The following is a 16,345-nucleotide window of genomic DNA, read 5'->3' on the forward strand; positions in this document are numbered from 1 at the left end:
TTTGATCAGAGCCCGATGTAGTGCACTACATTTGACTAGGGCCCATAGGGCTAGGGTGAAAATAGTGCATTAGATAATCGTGTGCCTTTTCGGACACACCTCAGTGACTCTAGAATAGTGTCCATGGAATAGCTTCAATGTAACGTCATGTCTTCCAATGACTTGGATTAACCATACTCACGCTACACTTACTTTAGCAAACTTTTTTCAGTTGGTTTTCTAATCCTCTGGTAATGCTGTGGTATGGAGGCGTGTCGATACAGGCAGTCAAAACATCATGCAGTGTGCCTCCCAAATGGCACCCTTTTCAAAATATATAGTGCACTACTTGTGACCAGGGCCCATAGGGCTCTGACAAAAATGTAGTGCACTATATAGGGAATAGGGTGCCATTTGGCACACAGGCCACAGTGTGTACATTGTAAACCTATAGTCCTCTCTAACAGATAATAAGTCTCTGAGAGTTGATGGGGTGTATGATGGGATTTTGTCACCCTTTCGCAAGAGCGCAATCGGTAATGCACACGTAACCACTGGCCCAGGAGGTATGGAGATATTTTACTAGTCTCAACGTTGGAAAAAAGTGTCACGGGACGGATAATGAATAGGTTTGCACTGTTTTCCTTTTCGGCGGCTTTTCCGGTTACGCTAAAGGCTAGTGCATTCCAGAATTCTCTCCATAAGGCACTTTCCCTCCACAAGTCCCCCAACGGCCTCTTGTCTGACAGGTCCGTCGTACTCAACAGGCTTTGGGGTGGAGGGAGGGAGAGAGGTGTGTGTATGTGTGTATGTGCACGTGTGTATGTGTGTTCATATGTGCACATGTCAGTGTGTGTGTGCGTACTGTTCATGCATGTGTGTGTGTGTGTGTGGTGAACTTTTGATTTGAAGCAACGCTCTTAGGCCCTTCTCCCCGCATTGTGCGTTCGCTCAATAGGAAAGAATGCGAGAGACACAGACGGAGATATATATGCCTTCAAAATGATGGGAGTAGTGAGTGCCCATGGGATGACCCCTCTCTGGCTATAGGCGAAGAGCCCAGAGAGAGGTAAGGGGTTTATATCAACAAAGCAGCTTCTAATTTGGACTCACATAACCAACATTAGTCTGAACATACCCAAATTCCAGCAAGGCATCAATCTAAAGAGCAAGGTTTTCCCCTTCCACTCCTCCAGGTCTTGGTCTGGGTGCGTGACCCAGCCCATCAATAGTCTGCTTTAGAGTAACACATGAGCTCATTCCCACTCTTGAAAAGTGTCCAATGTCTTTGTCTCTCTGAAAGTCTAGGACGTTTCCCGGCCGCCCGCAGAATCCAAGTGCGTTCAAATAAAAAATTGGATAATTTATTACTCTTAATTACATTCTTGATTTAAGATGGGATTAAATGTTGTACCGCCTTGCGCTAGTGGAGGGGGAAGGTATTGGATAACGGACAGAGGATCAAGGAATCCAGGGAGGCATGGATCATGGTTACCCCCGGGAGAGGAAGGCGGGAGGTCGGGTTACCCCAACGGGAGACATTGACCCAGTAGGCAGGAAGTCGCTGCATTTAAAGGAACAATTACAATGATTTACCCACCAAAGGCAAACATATCAAAGATGGCTGCCATTCCTGTAGGGCATACAGAGGGCAGCGGTACAGAGTGTGGTTTGAAATGAAGAAGTTATAAAACTTATAGACAAGTTGGTTGTTTAGCAACAAAACCGACACCTGTGCAACTACGGGGAAAAACGGACAGGGTTGGATTAGATTGTCAGCCAACCCGTCTTTATGAAGAATTTGTATATTACACATGTAATATATAATAGTTTCAGAAACCATTCACAAGCTACCATTATACTTTTTAAGAGTGTTATGGCACACGATGTTGATGTTATGCTTATCTAGTGTGTGTTACTGTAACCTAAGTTTTAGTGTTTATGCCTATGGAAAAAGGCATTACAGGTTTAAAGAGCTCACATGAAATGTGCAGTTCAAAATGGCCGCCATTCATTGGCACTTCTAAATCACCATCCCTTCCAGTTAATGATTCCTCCTTTGTTTGCACTCCCAGTCTGTCTAGACTCCATTCATTTTTCCTGTTTACCAATACACCTAATGACACCAAATTACAAATAATCAATAGCTAAGAGGAAAACTGGCATGCGGGGAAACTCAAATTAATCTTACTAATGACACTGAGTGCCTTGGCCCAGCGCTTGTCCATTTACCTTTAGAGATGGCTCAATTAGGGAAGGTAGTTAGCTCAAAAGCAAGTTGCTTTGTCAATAGAAACCAAATATCCCAGAAGAGTATTCATCTTTTGTCGCCTGCAGTGTAATGTGAGTTAAGAGATGTTTGATATCATATATGCGGAGAATATACTACTCTTGTTTGATGGTACTAATTTAAAGTAGGTGGGACTGGGAGTTGTAGGCCGACATACCGCCAGTGAGTTCAAATAGCCCCTCAACATGGGTGAATGAGTGGAGGCAAATAGAAGGGGGCAGTGGTGGGGGGTGACTGTAACACAAGCGCAATATCGAGTGTATATAATAAAGCACTGCATACATAAATAATCACCAGAATCAAGGTAATTAAGCTAAAAGCTCATAGTGCACACACACACATATGGTCTCGCAAGCACCACTGATCAAAGGCACATCACCCCCTCCCCCCATACTCCTCTGGACACCACAACAAAGAGCCATATCGGGGCTCAACGAACAAATGACCTTGGGGCTGATCACGTGCCGCGGAGCGGAGTAGAGAGAGAAATTAAGCCATTAGCCCGGTGGCAGCCAGCCTTGCTGTAAATCAAGCCTTTTTCCAATAAGACTGCCTCGCTTTGTCATCCATCACGGGAGTGGGCGCAGGCGAAGCATGGCGACACAGGAGCTGGGCTGGCCCGGGATGGAAGAGACATAAACAGTCATAATGACCCCTGTCGAAGTGGGTCACTGCCTGCCGCCGCCGCCGCACCCTCTGCAGGAAATAGAAGCACCGTGGTGGGTTCTGCAATCTCTGATTGCGATATAGAGGTGATATATTGGAAGGAGGAAAGCTTGTGGAGCCTTTGACTGTATCAAACAGGGGGAAAGGCATGTAGTACGTATGGTTTTAGCAAAAGTTTTATGCATATCAAGGTAGATCTTTGCAGCTTTGATTCACTATCCATGTTAAGTTGATCGTATTGCTTGTAATTTATTGGATATGTCATCACATGTAACCTCGTGCCCAGGCTAATTGCTATTCCAGATAGAGATCCGGCTGGTGGATGAGTCAGCACAACATGTACAGTACTATTAGAAACCTAAACCTGTTGCAATAGCATTATGCGGCAAAATGTTTGTAGGCTATAGCAGGACAACACCCCTGTTCTAAAAGTCATCCTTTCTGTAAAGAAAGTTCATTTCCATTAACTTTTTACATCTCTCTGATGGTAGCGCACTTTACATTCATCTCTCAGGGGCGCAAGCAAGTGGAGAAATAGTGTCCATAAAAGTTTCACAGATGGATGAAACAGTCTTATGAAGACCAATATGACATGTGTGGGAAATGTAATATCTCAAAGCTGTGCAGTCAAAATAAAAGCAACTATTGCCAAAAAACAGGATCATCTCAGCTTTTCATTGCGGCGCAGTGATTGCAGGCTGGTTCCCGATAGTCCAGTAAAGATTCTCCATAAATTGAAACAGCCCTTGTCCTGGAACAGCCAAGCAGGCTTCACCTTGCCTCCGAAGGAAGTGTCCCGGGAACCAGATATGAAATTAGTTTGGGAAACAAGTTATGCTGTTGCACAGACACAGTGCTCAGTGGAACCTCTCAGAGTAGATCTGGGTCTGTGTTCATAAAGCAACTCAGAGTAGGAGTGCTGTTCAACACTCAGGTCTCCCCTGTAATGTCATACATGATGATCTAAAAGGCAAAACTGGTGCTAGATTAGCACTCCTTTTCTGAAATGCTTAATGGATACAGGTACTGTTGGTGTAAGAATGTCACATCACAGGTGGTCTGGACGTTGAATAATAATGGTGCTTCATGAACATGCTTTAGTGCAGACCCTTGCTATTACAGTGTTTGTTATTTGTAATGAAGCCCTAACAAGCTAATTTGATTGAAATGGGTTCTGCTGCTATACTGTAATGTATCCTAGGGTTTACATGTTAGGAAATGAAACAAAGCCTAAAATAACCAGGTTCTCAATTATCCATCACATGGAGGACCTACGTGCTCTGTTAAGAGTCAAGTTTGGACACTTCCTCCTTGCAGTGGAGGAGTACTGTTTTAGCCAAACTCAAACACAATAAGGCAATTCTTGTGCATGCAATGTCCTTTGCTTTAAGCATAGTTTAAGGATGGTTGGCGATCTCACTGGCACCTCTTCACATGACTGACAAATGCTGCCCTTTTCCCTCAGGACACACAACTTTATTGAGTTGTGCTCTGTGTCTCCCATTCATACTTCTCACAATACTAGGAACTGAAATCCATATGACATGCATTACATTGCATGACAGTACAATAGAACAGACCAGTCAGTGGCAATAAATGCTGTATTAAACTCAACCTAAACACACGCATATTTTACAATGAAGCGAATAAGTGGGCACTTTTAGGGGTAACTTTTTGGAGCGCTTTCAGTTGGATCTGACTGAGCCACTTATTACATAATTTATGGTCCGGTAATGAAACTGTAGTCAAGAGTCAATTGCACACATTAAAGGGTGTGTTGAAGTGGAAATCTAAAGGGGGCTGTGGAAACATTATATTTCAAGTGCAGCGTGCGTAAACGGTACGCCAACGCTGGGGGAGACTTAACAAATGTGTTTATTGATGAAGCTCCGTTTCAAGCGTGGCCAAGGGTTTAGCTGCACATCTCCCACTATTAAAAGTGATTCCTATAGTCAAAGGAAGATATTCAATGCGGTTGTGACATCGTGTCTGCTCGGTTGATTTTTTTTTAGCTTCATCTGGCTTCTTTTCTGAGTCAAGTGCCAACACCCATGTTTCATTAAGTTAACTGTTTTTCGATGAAAAAGTGCTTCATGCTTTCTCAGGCGACATTCTTTCCAGAAATATCCTTGTCAATCAGTAGTTAAGCAATGACTCCACTGTTTTGAATGAGGAAATCTTTATTTCTGATCACTTTGAAAATATTTTTTCTTTCTTTCTGGATGACATAATTTTGGGACAAATGTTTCCATGGAAGTAGACATTTTCCAGTTTGGGGGAATTCTGAGAATCTCAAAGGCAGAAAACCGCAAAAGCTGCCTTTGCTAAACTGTATTTTTCTTTCTACAAAGCACCCCATTTCTCATAGCTGTTACATTGCCTAATTTCTCTCATTTTATTCTTCAAATAAATGTGGCCGAAACCCATTGACAGTTTCTTTGTGCCTCGGTTAAAAATACCAGGAAAAACGTTGATAGACTTTATGAGACAATCGTTACATCCCCACGAGCTTTGGGGGCCCCCAACCAAAAATAAAAATACATTTTTGGGGGGGTTGGAGTTCCCATAGAGGTCAAGCCCTCCAGATAGCATGTGAACACGTCATAAGCAATGAAAGACATTTTGAATTACAGGAAATTAGCTTTAAAACGGCACATTTTTCTCTTAGCCTGATGGCAAAATGTGTAGAATTGCAGGAAATTAGCTCAGATTCTTGAAAGTCGGGACAATCCTTGTCCGGTAGGGAAACTTTACTTTTACAGTTGAACAAATTAGATTTTATTGCATTATTTGAGCTTAAATTTCACATTTAGGAGAATTTTGTAAGGGAAAAGATTTGTTTGGGAATTTTATAAATGCTATTATTATTCACTTCCATGTCGGCTCTATGCCTGGAAACTCTCCCAAAAAGTGTCTGTTAACTGACAGATTATCTTATATAGTTTCTTGCAATAGCCCTCTGTGACTTTAAAGAATATTTCTCTAAAAACTGTGATTCCTAAAAGACGTGTCTGGATATTTGTGAACTCCGTCAGATTTGTCTAAAATCCTAAATTACACTGAACAAAAATATAAACGCAACATGTAAAGTGTGTTTCATGTTTCATGAGCTGAAATAAAAGATCCCAGAAGTGTTCCATTTGCACAAAAAGCTTATTTCTCTCAAATTCTGTGCACAAATTTGTTTACATCCCTGTTAGTGAGCATTTCTCCTTTGCCAAGATAATACAGGTGTGGCATATCAAAAAGCTGAATAAACAGCATGTTTATTACACAGGTGCACCTTGTGCTGGGGACAATAAGGCCACTGTAAAAGTTGCCGTTTTGTCACACAACACAATGCCACAGATGTCTGAAGTTTTGAGGGAGCATGCAATTGGCATGCTGACTGCAGGAATGTCCACCTGAGCTGTTGCCAGAGAATGTAATGTTCATTTCTCTACCGAAGCCTCCTCCAACGCTGTTTTAGAGAATTTGGCAGTACGTTCAACCAGCCTCACAACCGCAGTCCATGTGTAACCACGCTAGCTCATGACCTCCACATCCGGCTTCTTCACTTGCGGGATCGTCTGAGACCAGCATGTAACTGAGGAATATTTCTGTCTTTAATAAAGCCCTTTTGTGGGGAAAAGCTCATTCTGATTGACTGGGCCTGGCTCCTCAGTGGGTCGGCCTGGCTCCCAAGTGGGTGAGCCTATGACCTCCAAGGCCCACTCATGGCTGCGCCCCTGCCCAGTCATGTGAAATCCTTAGATTAGGGCCTACTGAATGTATTTCAGTTGACTGATTTCCTTTATAAACTGTAACTCAGTAAAATCATTGAAATTGTTGCACGTAGCATTCATATTTGTGTCCAGTATATAATCAGGAATGAGCAGGGTCAGCTATACCATAAGGACCCCTTATTCATGTCCTCATTACATGTTGTATAAGAAGACCACTCATGGTCTGTAAAGTTCTCTACTTTAGATTTTTTTTAAACAAACAATATGGTGGTTTGGGCTTTGCTCAGAGTGGGGCCTTGTCCTCTATGTAGGGTTCTTCAAAGAACCTATATGGTACTACCTAGAACCCTCTATGAAGGGTTCAGTCTAGAACCCTCTATGAAGGGTTCTACCAAGAATCCTTTTAACTGGAGGGTACTTCCTAGAACCCTTTATGAACAGTTCCACCAGCCTTATTATCCTTTAAAATGTGATTATTTATGACAATACATTACATATATTATAAGGCCTTTCCTTGAGGGGCCTAGTGATACCCTAACACAGTGGTGTTAGGAATCTCCTGGTTTACAGGCCACACCAGGCCTGCAAGTCACATTATGCTGGCTGATATTATATATTGTTCTATGTTGAACCCTTCTTGCCTTCCAAAGAATCATCAAAGAACCCTTCCTTGCAAAAACAGTTCTTAGGCTGTTAAAGATTCTAGATAGAACCCTTTGCCTTACAAAGAACCCTTGTCTTCCAAAAAGGGTTATTCTGATCAAAATGGTTCTTGGTAGAACCCTATCCCTCTGCAAAGAACCCTTTTGGAACCTTTTTTTCCCTAAGAGTGTAGGACTAAGTAAACAATGATTGAGGAGAGATTACAGAACATCATCTGAGACAGCTCTAAAGAGATCTGCTAACCTGAAAACTCTTTTATTAGAGCCTGGGCCATTGACACGGCTCACATTTTAAATGTTTTTTTGGGAAACATGTATTTAGCCTAGCCACTCTAATGGAAAAAACAGGTAGGTACCTTTTTCTCTCTGACAGCACAGCGATGGATTATTTTTCAGTGCATAGAAACACAAAGTTTTCTTTAGCACAGCAGGGTATTCTATTCCGAGGCACCCTCCATGAAATATCGTGCATATCTGTCTTTGGACAGGAGCCAGTTGCTGTGGTATGGCATTTCAAAGTGAAGGGATGTTGATGAATGCTAGGGTTTTCGTCACAGTCCGGAATCACCAAGGGATACATAACTAACTCCACCCTCATTGGAAGCTCAACAGTGTGTAAGCACACAAAATTAGCCTGGAGGAGCCAGCAAATATTTGCCATATTCTATGTGTCCAGAATATCACCCATTGTTGCCTGCAAGGAATGACATTTATCTGTATGCTTACATCTTGCCCTTCGAATTTAAGGCCCAGTGGTTTCTGATGAACCCCCACACCGCCAGTGGCAAAGCACTCAGGCACCAGAGGAGCAGGCGGTGCTGAGGTTCTCTCTGAAATTCCACCAAACTACCACAGCTGTTACTGTGATCTGCAATATGCTCCATTCACATCAATGACATTCCCCTAATGAACTCACCAATTAGGTGCTTCGACATTAGGTGCCATATAACCACCTATGGCTAGATAAACAAATGAAGTAAGGACAATGTGTTGAGGTGTGGGGCTCTGTACAGTCATGGTATTCCCTCCAAGGCAAATGACATTTTGGTTTTGAATTTTCCAACAAAAGAGGCCACCAAGGCATCTCCTGGCTGCGGGTTTGACGCTTCATACCTAAATTGGAAGTGACGGGCCTATGGCCCCTGCTCTTTCATCTCACTATCATTTGGGTGGAGTGTTCACATTTGGTGTGACAGAGGGTGTTACTGTGACTTTTCACCGTGCTGCAGCAGCAGCAGCAGCAGACATTGCCTCCAGTCTTTTCAGAGAAAGAGCCTGATGAGGTGCCAGGACAAAAATGGGAATACAATTCATACAATACAATTTCTCATAAGTTATTATTTTTTCAAGAACAAAAAGGAATGTCCATTCTGAAAGTCATTGCTTCCTCCTCTTGGGTGAAATGTAAAAAAAATGACATTATCCATTTACATTACATTCAAGTTACATTATAAAATCTATCATAATAACAGTAGGCCTAGTTAGATAAGGGGGCAGGTGGGATGATAGGCTTGATGATAACCCGGCACTGTGGTTTCAGAGAAAGCTGTGCCATATTAAGATCTAGACCACACAATAAACATGGGTGAACAGTGCTATTGAATATATAGATACATAATAATAATAATAATAAATAAATAACAATTTAATGTATCCTTTATTTAACCAAATTGTACAAAATAATTCTTAACAAAGGTAACAATCCAATTCGGAACAGGAGCTGTTTTAGTTGTATGTTGTCGTTGTATCTCTATGCATGTTTGTATGTGATGCGCAGCAACAACGCAAATTGGATGCCCTCGAAAAAAAATACTTTCTGAAACGGAAGTGGAACTGAATCATGGGAACAACATGGCGGAATGTTTGAATCTCCGATGTTGTTCCAAAACAACTTGTCTATATCTCGCTATTACACGATGTATCTAAAGACATTCTGGTACCTACATATCTTTATATAAAGTTTCATTATAAATGTCAGTTACTATCCCTGCGAACAATATGACAGAATGGCGAAAATATTGTGATACGTCCGCGTCGGGAATGACAGCTGGTTCAGACGAGAGCCAGCAAGGTGGAGGGAAACCGAAAACAAACAGACTGAGAAGAAGCCTCAAACAAACGCAGGCAACTCCATCTCTCATTGATTCTCCAAAAACCTGTCGAGGTCGGTAGCTTGCAAGCCATGAATGATGTGTTGAATTGATCAGTCACCGATTCAGCTAACTAGCTCTTCCTGTAACGTAAGCAATGAAAACCGCGTATTAGCTGTGCACCGTACCTAGCTAAGTAATGTGCAGTGTTGATCTACAAACGTTGCTAGCTAGTTATATAACATTAGTTATTTTCTAGTTAGATGGTGCCTAAAGCCAACTAGCTAGTAGTGGACTAAACTCCACTCCATGTTGAAGGAAGTTTAGTCCGCTGACTAGCTAGGAGTTAATGTAGTTAGCTACTTTTTTGTTTTGTTTAGTTAGTTAGCTAACTATTACCACGTGAGCCAATTACAATTACATAATCATTCACATATCTACCATCAGATTTCAAGAAGCCAACTCGTGTGACAAGATCAAGATACAACAATGTATTCAACAAAGGAGAGTCGCCAATGAATGAATCAGAACTTCAACAGGATATCGTTTGGGATGCAACTTCCCCTTCACCCCTTAGGACAGGCAATTATATTTACATGTCAATATAACTATACGTGTTGCCAGGCTAAGCAGTGATAATCCATTTTTAAAGTTTGCCTCACCTTATCTGTCTTAACTTTTTTCATGTTTTTTCTTAGTTAGCAAAAGAGGCAAGAAGAACTCTGCAAATGTTGGAATTGTGGACATTTCCGAAATCGTCAACAGAATAGCTCCCAAGGTTGGTAACACTCTGGCTAGCTAGCCACAAGTGTGCCGTCAAATAAATGTATTAAAATGTTCATTACTAGACCCAGTGATGTGATTTTCTCATACTTCATCATATGTCCACTCTTTTTCATTGGGCTCTTTCTTAGTATAGTGCTGTTCAATACTCACAGATACTATGTTATTCTGAAATATTTACTGTAGTAATATTATTATAATTGATCTTATTTAAGCATGGGAGACCTGTAGTTCCAGAGTCATCCTTGCTCCAGTGGATTGGAGACAGTGCTATTCCCTGCACCCCAGAGATGCAGCAGCCCAGGGCCAAGAAGAAATCCCCAAGGTAATCCCCAAGACAATATAACATACTCCCCCTCTCTCCTGCATTGTATGGTTATTAGAACAGAGCTTGTCACTTGCAAATAGCTAAAAAAAATCTATATTTCCGTACAGGACAAATGGAGTGGACGACCTTTTAAAGTTGGCGAAACAGTTTGATTTCAACATGTTTCGGCAAGACGAAGAACGAGTCAATGATATGCACAAGCAGAGTTTGGAGCTTCAGAGGACAGACTCGGAGGACATATTGGATTTAGATGGCAACGAGAACCAGCCTCCGCCCTTACTGAGTAGTGTCACACCTGAAAGCACACAGTCCGCCCTTAAAACAAACAGCATGAGAAACTCCAAAGACCAGATACCACCTGACCATGAGATGGAAGATGATTTGGATTTTTTGTTTGATGGACCAACTCAACACATAAGTCTGAACTTAAGTCAGAATTCATTGCCACAGTCCTTGGAGGTGAAGACTGCTCCCACTGTGTCCTCCAAAGTAATTCCTGGAAAATATCCTGATTCCATACATGGCCACACTTCGACTGTCTCTTCATCGCATCCTATCAAAAGAAGCTCAGCAAATAATAACTTTGACGACGACTGGGAAAAGGACATTTTGCTAGATGACTCGCTGGTATTTGAGATGACCCAAAACCCAGACCTCTTTGCCGCTCCTAATCATTGTTCGACCCAAAGAGGGTCGAATGAAACAAAACGTGAAAACAACAACCCCTCAGCCATTTCCAAAAATGCTCTTCAAGGAAGTAGAGACATAAAACCAGCTGTGTCTAAAGGACAGAATGAAACTGTGAAAAACAGAAAAACATTCACGCTTGAAGCAAATCCTAATGTACAAGCAAAAAGTATCCTCTCAGAGGCATTACCAAAAGTAGGGAATGTCCCCGACACTGTCAAACCAGCACCACATAGGAACGCACAGCAAAACCAACCAAGTCTCTTTCCAATCAAAGCTCCGTCAATGGAGTCCAGTTACCAACTTAGCCAGCGAACGCAGCACCGGTCTAATGGAATAAAGACTTGGCCGCAGGTGCCTCTTTTTCAAAGTACGTCGATCTCAACCAGCTCAAGCACATCAACCTTCACCAACTCTTATTCAATGTGGCCCCTTCAGGTTGAGAATAGCTCTTACCACAAGCCCACAGAGAACAACAATATGAAGGGAACGGGGATCATCAAGGATCTAGCTAGCCACAGCGTCTTCCCAGAGGACGACTTGGACTCTCTCTTTGCTTCTGACTCCATCTGGGATGACAAAGACGACGACCTATTGTGCCAAGCATGTGATAGCCTGGAAGGCCAGGTACAGAGCATGGAGGACCCTGTTATCACACGCTCCCAATCCCTGCCCAGTAATCAGACAGAAAGACAGAAGTTTGTCCCTGTCTCTGCACCTTTGAATAGCAGCAGATACGATGTAAATCAAACGACTGAGACCACACAATCCAAATATCCCAACATTTCAGTTTATTCACAATCGGCCCCCTGGAACGGTAGCACTTTCACCCACTCTCTCAATAACAACAAAGTACCTGTTACTGTGGTCTCTGGTTCTAAAAGACCGAGTTACAGTGCCTCAGCTGGAAATGCTAGCGCTAACTCCACGTATAGGCCACAGAACCCTGCAGCGGGAGAAGGGCCATATGAAAGTACTCGGGTCAAAAGCACTTGTGTAGCTGGGAGCACAGCTAATCAACAAGGCACTGGGAGTGGAGCGCGGCCGTCGTCATTCCCGTCACCTGTAAATGTGACTGAAACCCGCGCTCAGTTCACCTTTAAGAGACCGTCTGGCTGCGCGTCCAACCCCGTGATCCCTGTGACCAACAAAGGTAAGCTACCTTGAGTCGTCTGAGACGGCAAAGAAATATGTTACGCAGCTGTGAAAAAGGATGGAATCTCAACTTGAAACGTATTGCCGTCAATGCATGTTTTATGAGGTCCGTGCGTTATTTTATGTGGACGCTTCGATTAAAGCATCTTCTATTGCCGTGATAAAATAGTAAGTCATTCATTAGACTTGTATTTCACTGAGAGTCAATGATGGTGTAACCCTTCTCTGACTCATCTGCCTATCATTTTTTTCAGCTTTCGCTTCAACCCAAGCAGCTGGGAAATGTTCTGTGGTGGAGATCGAACTGAAGAAACAGCAGGCCATGGAGAGGAGACGGCAACGGATGCAGACGGCCCACAACCTAAGGGCTCCAACCTGAGGCTGGTACAGTGCACATATTCAAGAAGATTCAGAATCATAGTTGGACAGTGTTGGCTTACTCGAAACATTGACTTGTGCTAGACTGACCATACAGAGCTCTTGAAAGTAGACTTACTATAGAGTTGTCGTAGCCTCGTACTACCATCCTGATCTCGTAGCCAAACAGAATGTAAGCTCGCTAGTCCAGGATGGTTGTACGAGGCTAGAGCTGCTGTGCCTGTGTGTTCCAACTCATCATTTACGTCACTCAATCCATTCCTGAATAATATTTTAATAGTTTTAATATAAATGTTCTTATTTACGTTAATCTATTAACTGTTAACAAAGGCACTTTTTTTGTTTTTATAAACAATAACCTATTTTCAGGGAGTATGCTACCAGTTGTTTGCAGACTAGGCTAAGCCTGTCCTGTCACTTTTTCATTATATTGTTCATTATATCAGTTTTGTAAATTACCATAGCATTACAACATGAGCGGTTTTCTGATATAAAACACGAGTCGCCTTGTGCTCTGTCAGAAAAACGATCATATGTTTGTATATTATGTTTATCTTGTCTTTTAAAAAATGTTTTACATTGTTTATATGTTTGTCATTTGCACAATAATGAAACTGCCTCAAAAAAATGGCACACAGATATTAAAGTTGCGAAAGGATTCCCACCCACCCCTTCCCAGACAATACTATCTTCTGTACAGCAGTGACATCTAGTGCCCTTTTGTTTCTGTGTCATGTAGGGTCACTCTTTCTTTAGCATAGCATCATTTATTTTTGTGGAATGCAACAGAGCTACTGTCACGAAGCACAAAATAACCAGTCTGATGCAACAGTCAACACAGTACGATGCGCTCCTTTAGGACCGGCACACACAGTAACGAGTAGTGCTTTCAAGAGATGGGCTACGTCCCAAACGGCACCCTATTCCCTGTGTAGTGCACTACTTTTGACCAGGGCCCATAGGGAACTAAATAGGGAGTAGGGTGCCATTTAGGATGCGCACATTGTTTTAAGCCTTGTTTATACCTGGTGCTAGCATCTATCCTTTCTCTTGATCCTATCCCCATTCTGATTGTGCCCACATAGCCGTTGCGTCTACACATGGCAGTAAAATGTGTGTCTTGTCTGTCCACATTGTGACCAGATATCCTGGTCCCTCCCTGTATGCACATTTCTTTGACAGGTATTCTTTCAAAATAATGTTATTTTATTTATTTTAAGACAATTGATGCCATAAGCCAATGGCGCTACCTGCCAATTAATTTAGAGACCTGTATAATTATGATTTCAATAGTTTGATTATCCAGATCTGTATACACTTGATTGATATCCAGATACAATGGGTCCCTGACTACCCCTGGAGTTGGTCAGGAAGATCTGATCAAAATTAGATCACAATGCGTCTTTTAATTGTCTACCCCTGTCTAAAAATGTGGGGACAATCAGAATGTGGACAAGATAAGAACAAATGATGCATGTTAGAACCGGGTATAAACAGGGCTTTAGAAAGGTTTTAAAGTGGCTTTGCCTTCGACTACACCACATATGCAGTCTGGTAGAGCGTGTGAGTAGAGACCTAAACCCTTTCAGGGTCCTGTAACTTGGGATCTTATGAATCCTTCAGCCATAGTCGAATATCAGTTTGCACCGTGGGAGCCTCAGGATCTGGCCCTGACTGAACAGTCTGCTCGTTTGGATTTGGCCCCACTTCAATCACACCATGTATCACTTTATTACATAGATCCTTTACACTCGGTTATTCGAGGAGCTGTGTTGGTCTGTCTGCAAGCTCTGCTCACCGTCTTGATGGGACAAACCATTGACATTAGAGACAATAAAGGAATCTTACTGTAATGTCTATGGTGAACCCTTCAATCCAGCGCAGACACACACACACACCACTCAATACATTGAGGGAATCTTACTGTTAAAGTGATGCTCCAGGGATTTTGTATAATTTCAAACAGTAATTTTAAAATGGGTCCCAAAATGTATTATTTTTTGTTGCAATTCGTATATGTTATACATTTGTAGGTGCTTAAGATCTGGGACTGCATCTTTAAGTTTATGAAGATTGGCAAACCGTTCAACCCAGCACACACACCACTCAGTGCGTTTCAGTTTCATCCGAGGAGTGCTCCGAAGCACCGTGTTCAGCAGCCCAGCCTATGCAGTCAACCCATCCGGACAGACTGGTCAGGTCCCTTCATTAGTAGGCTGGCAGCTGTCTGATGGAGAGATAGGCTTGCTACCCACTCTGGCTGGGGCACATGTAAGGAGAGTCGCGTTATCATCAGACAGGTGTGTAACTGTACCGGTAGTCTGGGTGCACAGCATTGTTGCTGCAAATCAGTGGCACCGAGATGCCAATCTCCTACCTACCGGACTTAATCACAACGCTATTGTCTCACAACGCTGTTTAATTTAAAACAATGAGCTGTTTGTAAAGGAATTTGACTAGACCCTCCCTTGCCAAATGTAAATAACAATAATTCACAGTTCTCTATTGCAATGTTTGTTGTTGTGTTGATATCACCCCCTACACGACACACCTAAGTGGAACAGTTTGTGGTTTTATGGCCCACCTGACACCTAGAACAAGATGGCCGAAAGTGTTTACTGCCGATAATGTTTCGGGTGAAATTACGTTATCTGAGAATTGCAATGAACTCCCAATGACCCCTTCTTTGCCCCAATTCACAGTGTTCCATTAATTAGTCTCAATCCCAATCAGTGAGGACACTGATACTTCTAGGCTTCCTTCATCCCAAATAGCACCCTATTCCCTATAAAGTGCACTGTTTTTGACCAAGGCCCATAGGGCTCTGGTCAAAAGTAGTGCAATATATGGGGAATAGGGTACCATTTGGGGCAGACGTACGCACATTGTACCGGGCGGTCGGGCACGAGGAAGGACAGGGAATATTCACTTTAGGGTCCTCTGTCTTGATATCCTGTAATCTCTGTCAAGTCACATCCTCGTAACATAACTCTTTGTTGCTTTGCCTGAAACAACTGATCAGTCAGTTCACCCATCTCAGGGAAACCTGAAAGCTTGCATGTCATTTGAGCAAAATCAAATCTCATTGACATGGGATGTTGATACAGTGTTATTATCTCACTGGATTAATATTAGGATGGATGCCGAGACCAAGTTTATTTTTGATAGATGGTAGTTAATGTATTTGGTCTCTTTAAAGCTGCATAGTCAAAGAACTACAGACTTTTGGTACAACATTTGCTGACTAAACTCAACTCCATGGTGCTGGGTTTCTGATTAACTCCACCAATGGAGTTGAGCAGAGACCAGGTTTTGTGGAATTCATCTCAGAATATATTGATTCGGCCAAGGTCAATAGTTTAAAAAAAAAGTTAATTACGAAATGCTTACCTTGTACCTATGTTTGAAATCCATACTTTTTTATTAAACGGTAATCAAATACAAGCGCAGACTTTGCTCGTTTCTGTTTCTCGAGGATGGCAACTTTACACCATCTGTAGAACGTGTGATTTTATGAGTATTTGGAGACAGACCTGCGTTATCGGAGGTTCTACTGGCACATGCATATTCACACTTGCCATCCTCGAGAAATAGAAACTAGC

At 42.3% G+C, this 16,345-nt stretch overlaps 1 protein-coding gene across 4 annotated transcripts; it reads left to right on the forward strand.

Annotated features, from left to right (window-relative positions):
• Positions 1-9,155: 9,155 nt before the first annotated feature.
• LOC115178175 (ewing's tumor-associated antigen 1 homolog) lies at positions 9,156-14,593 on the forward strand. 4 transcript variants are annotated; one of them, XM_029739232.1, is made up of 6 exons: positions 9,156-9,486; positions 9,860-10,010; positions 10,111-10,190; positions 10,411-10,520; positions 10,631-12,363; positions 12,620-14,593. In XM_029739232.1, exons 2-6 carry the CDS (start codon positions 9,932-9,934, stop codon positions 12,742-12,744), a joined length of 2,127 nt encoding a protein of 708 aa, XP_029595092.1. In that variant the 5' UTR covers positions 9,156-9,486; positions 9,860-9,931; the 3' UTR covers positions 12,745-14,593. The 4 variants fall into 4 exon arrangements, with proteins under 4 accessions (XP_029595092.1, XP_029595091.1, XP_029595094.1 ...); XM_029739231.1 differs by having other exon boundaries at positions 9,860-9,994; XM_029739234.1 differs by having other exon boundaries at positions 9,471-9,562.
• The last annotated feature ends 1,752 nt before the right edge of the window (positions 14,594-16,345 follow it).

This window comes from Salmo trutta, chromosome 38, assembly GCF_901001165.1.
Source record: "Salmo trutta chromosome 38, fSalTru1.1, whole genome shotgun sequence".
NCBI classification, from domain to species: Eukaryota; Metazoa; Chordata; class Actinopteri; order Salmoniformes; family Salmonidae; genus Salmo; species Salmo trutta.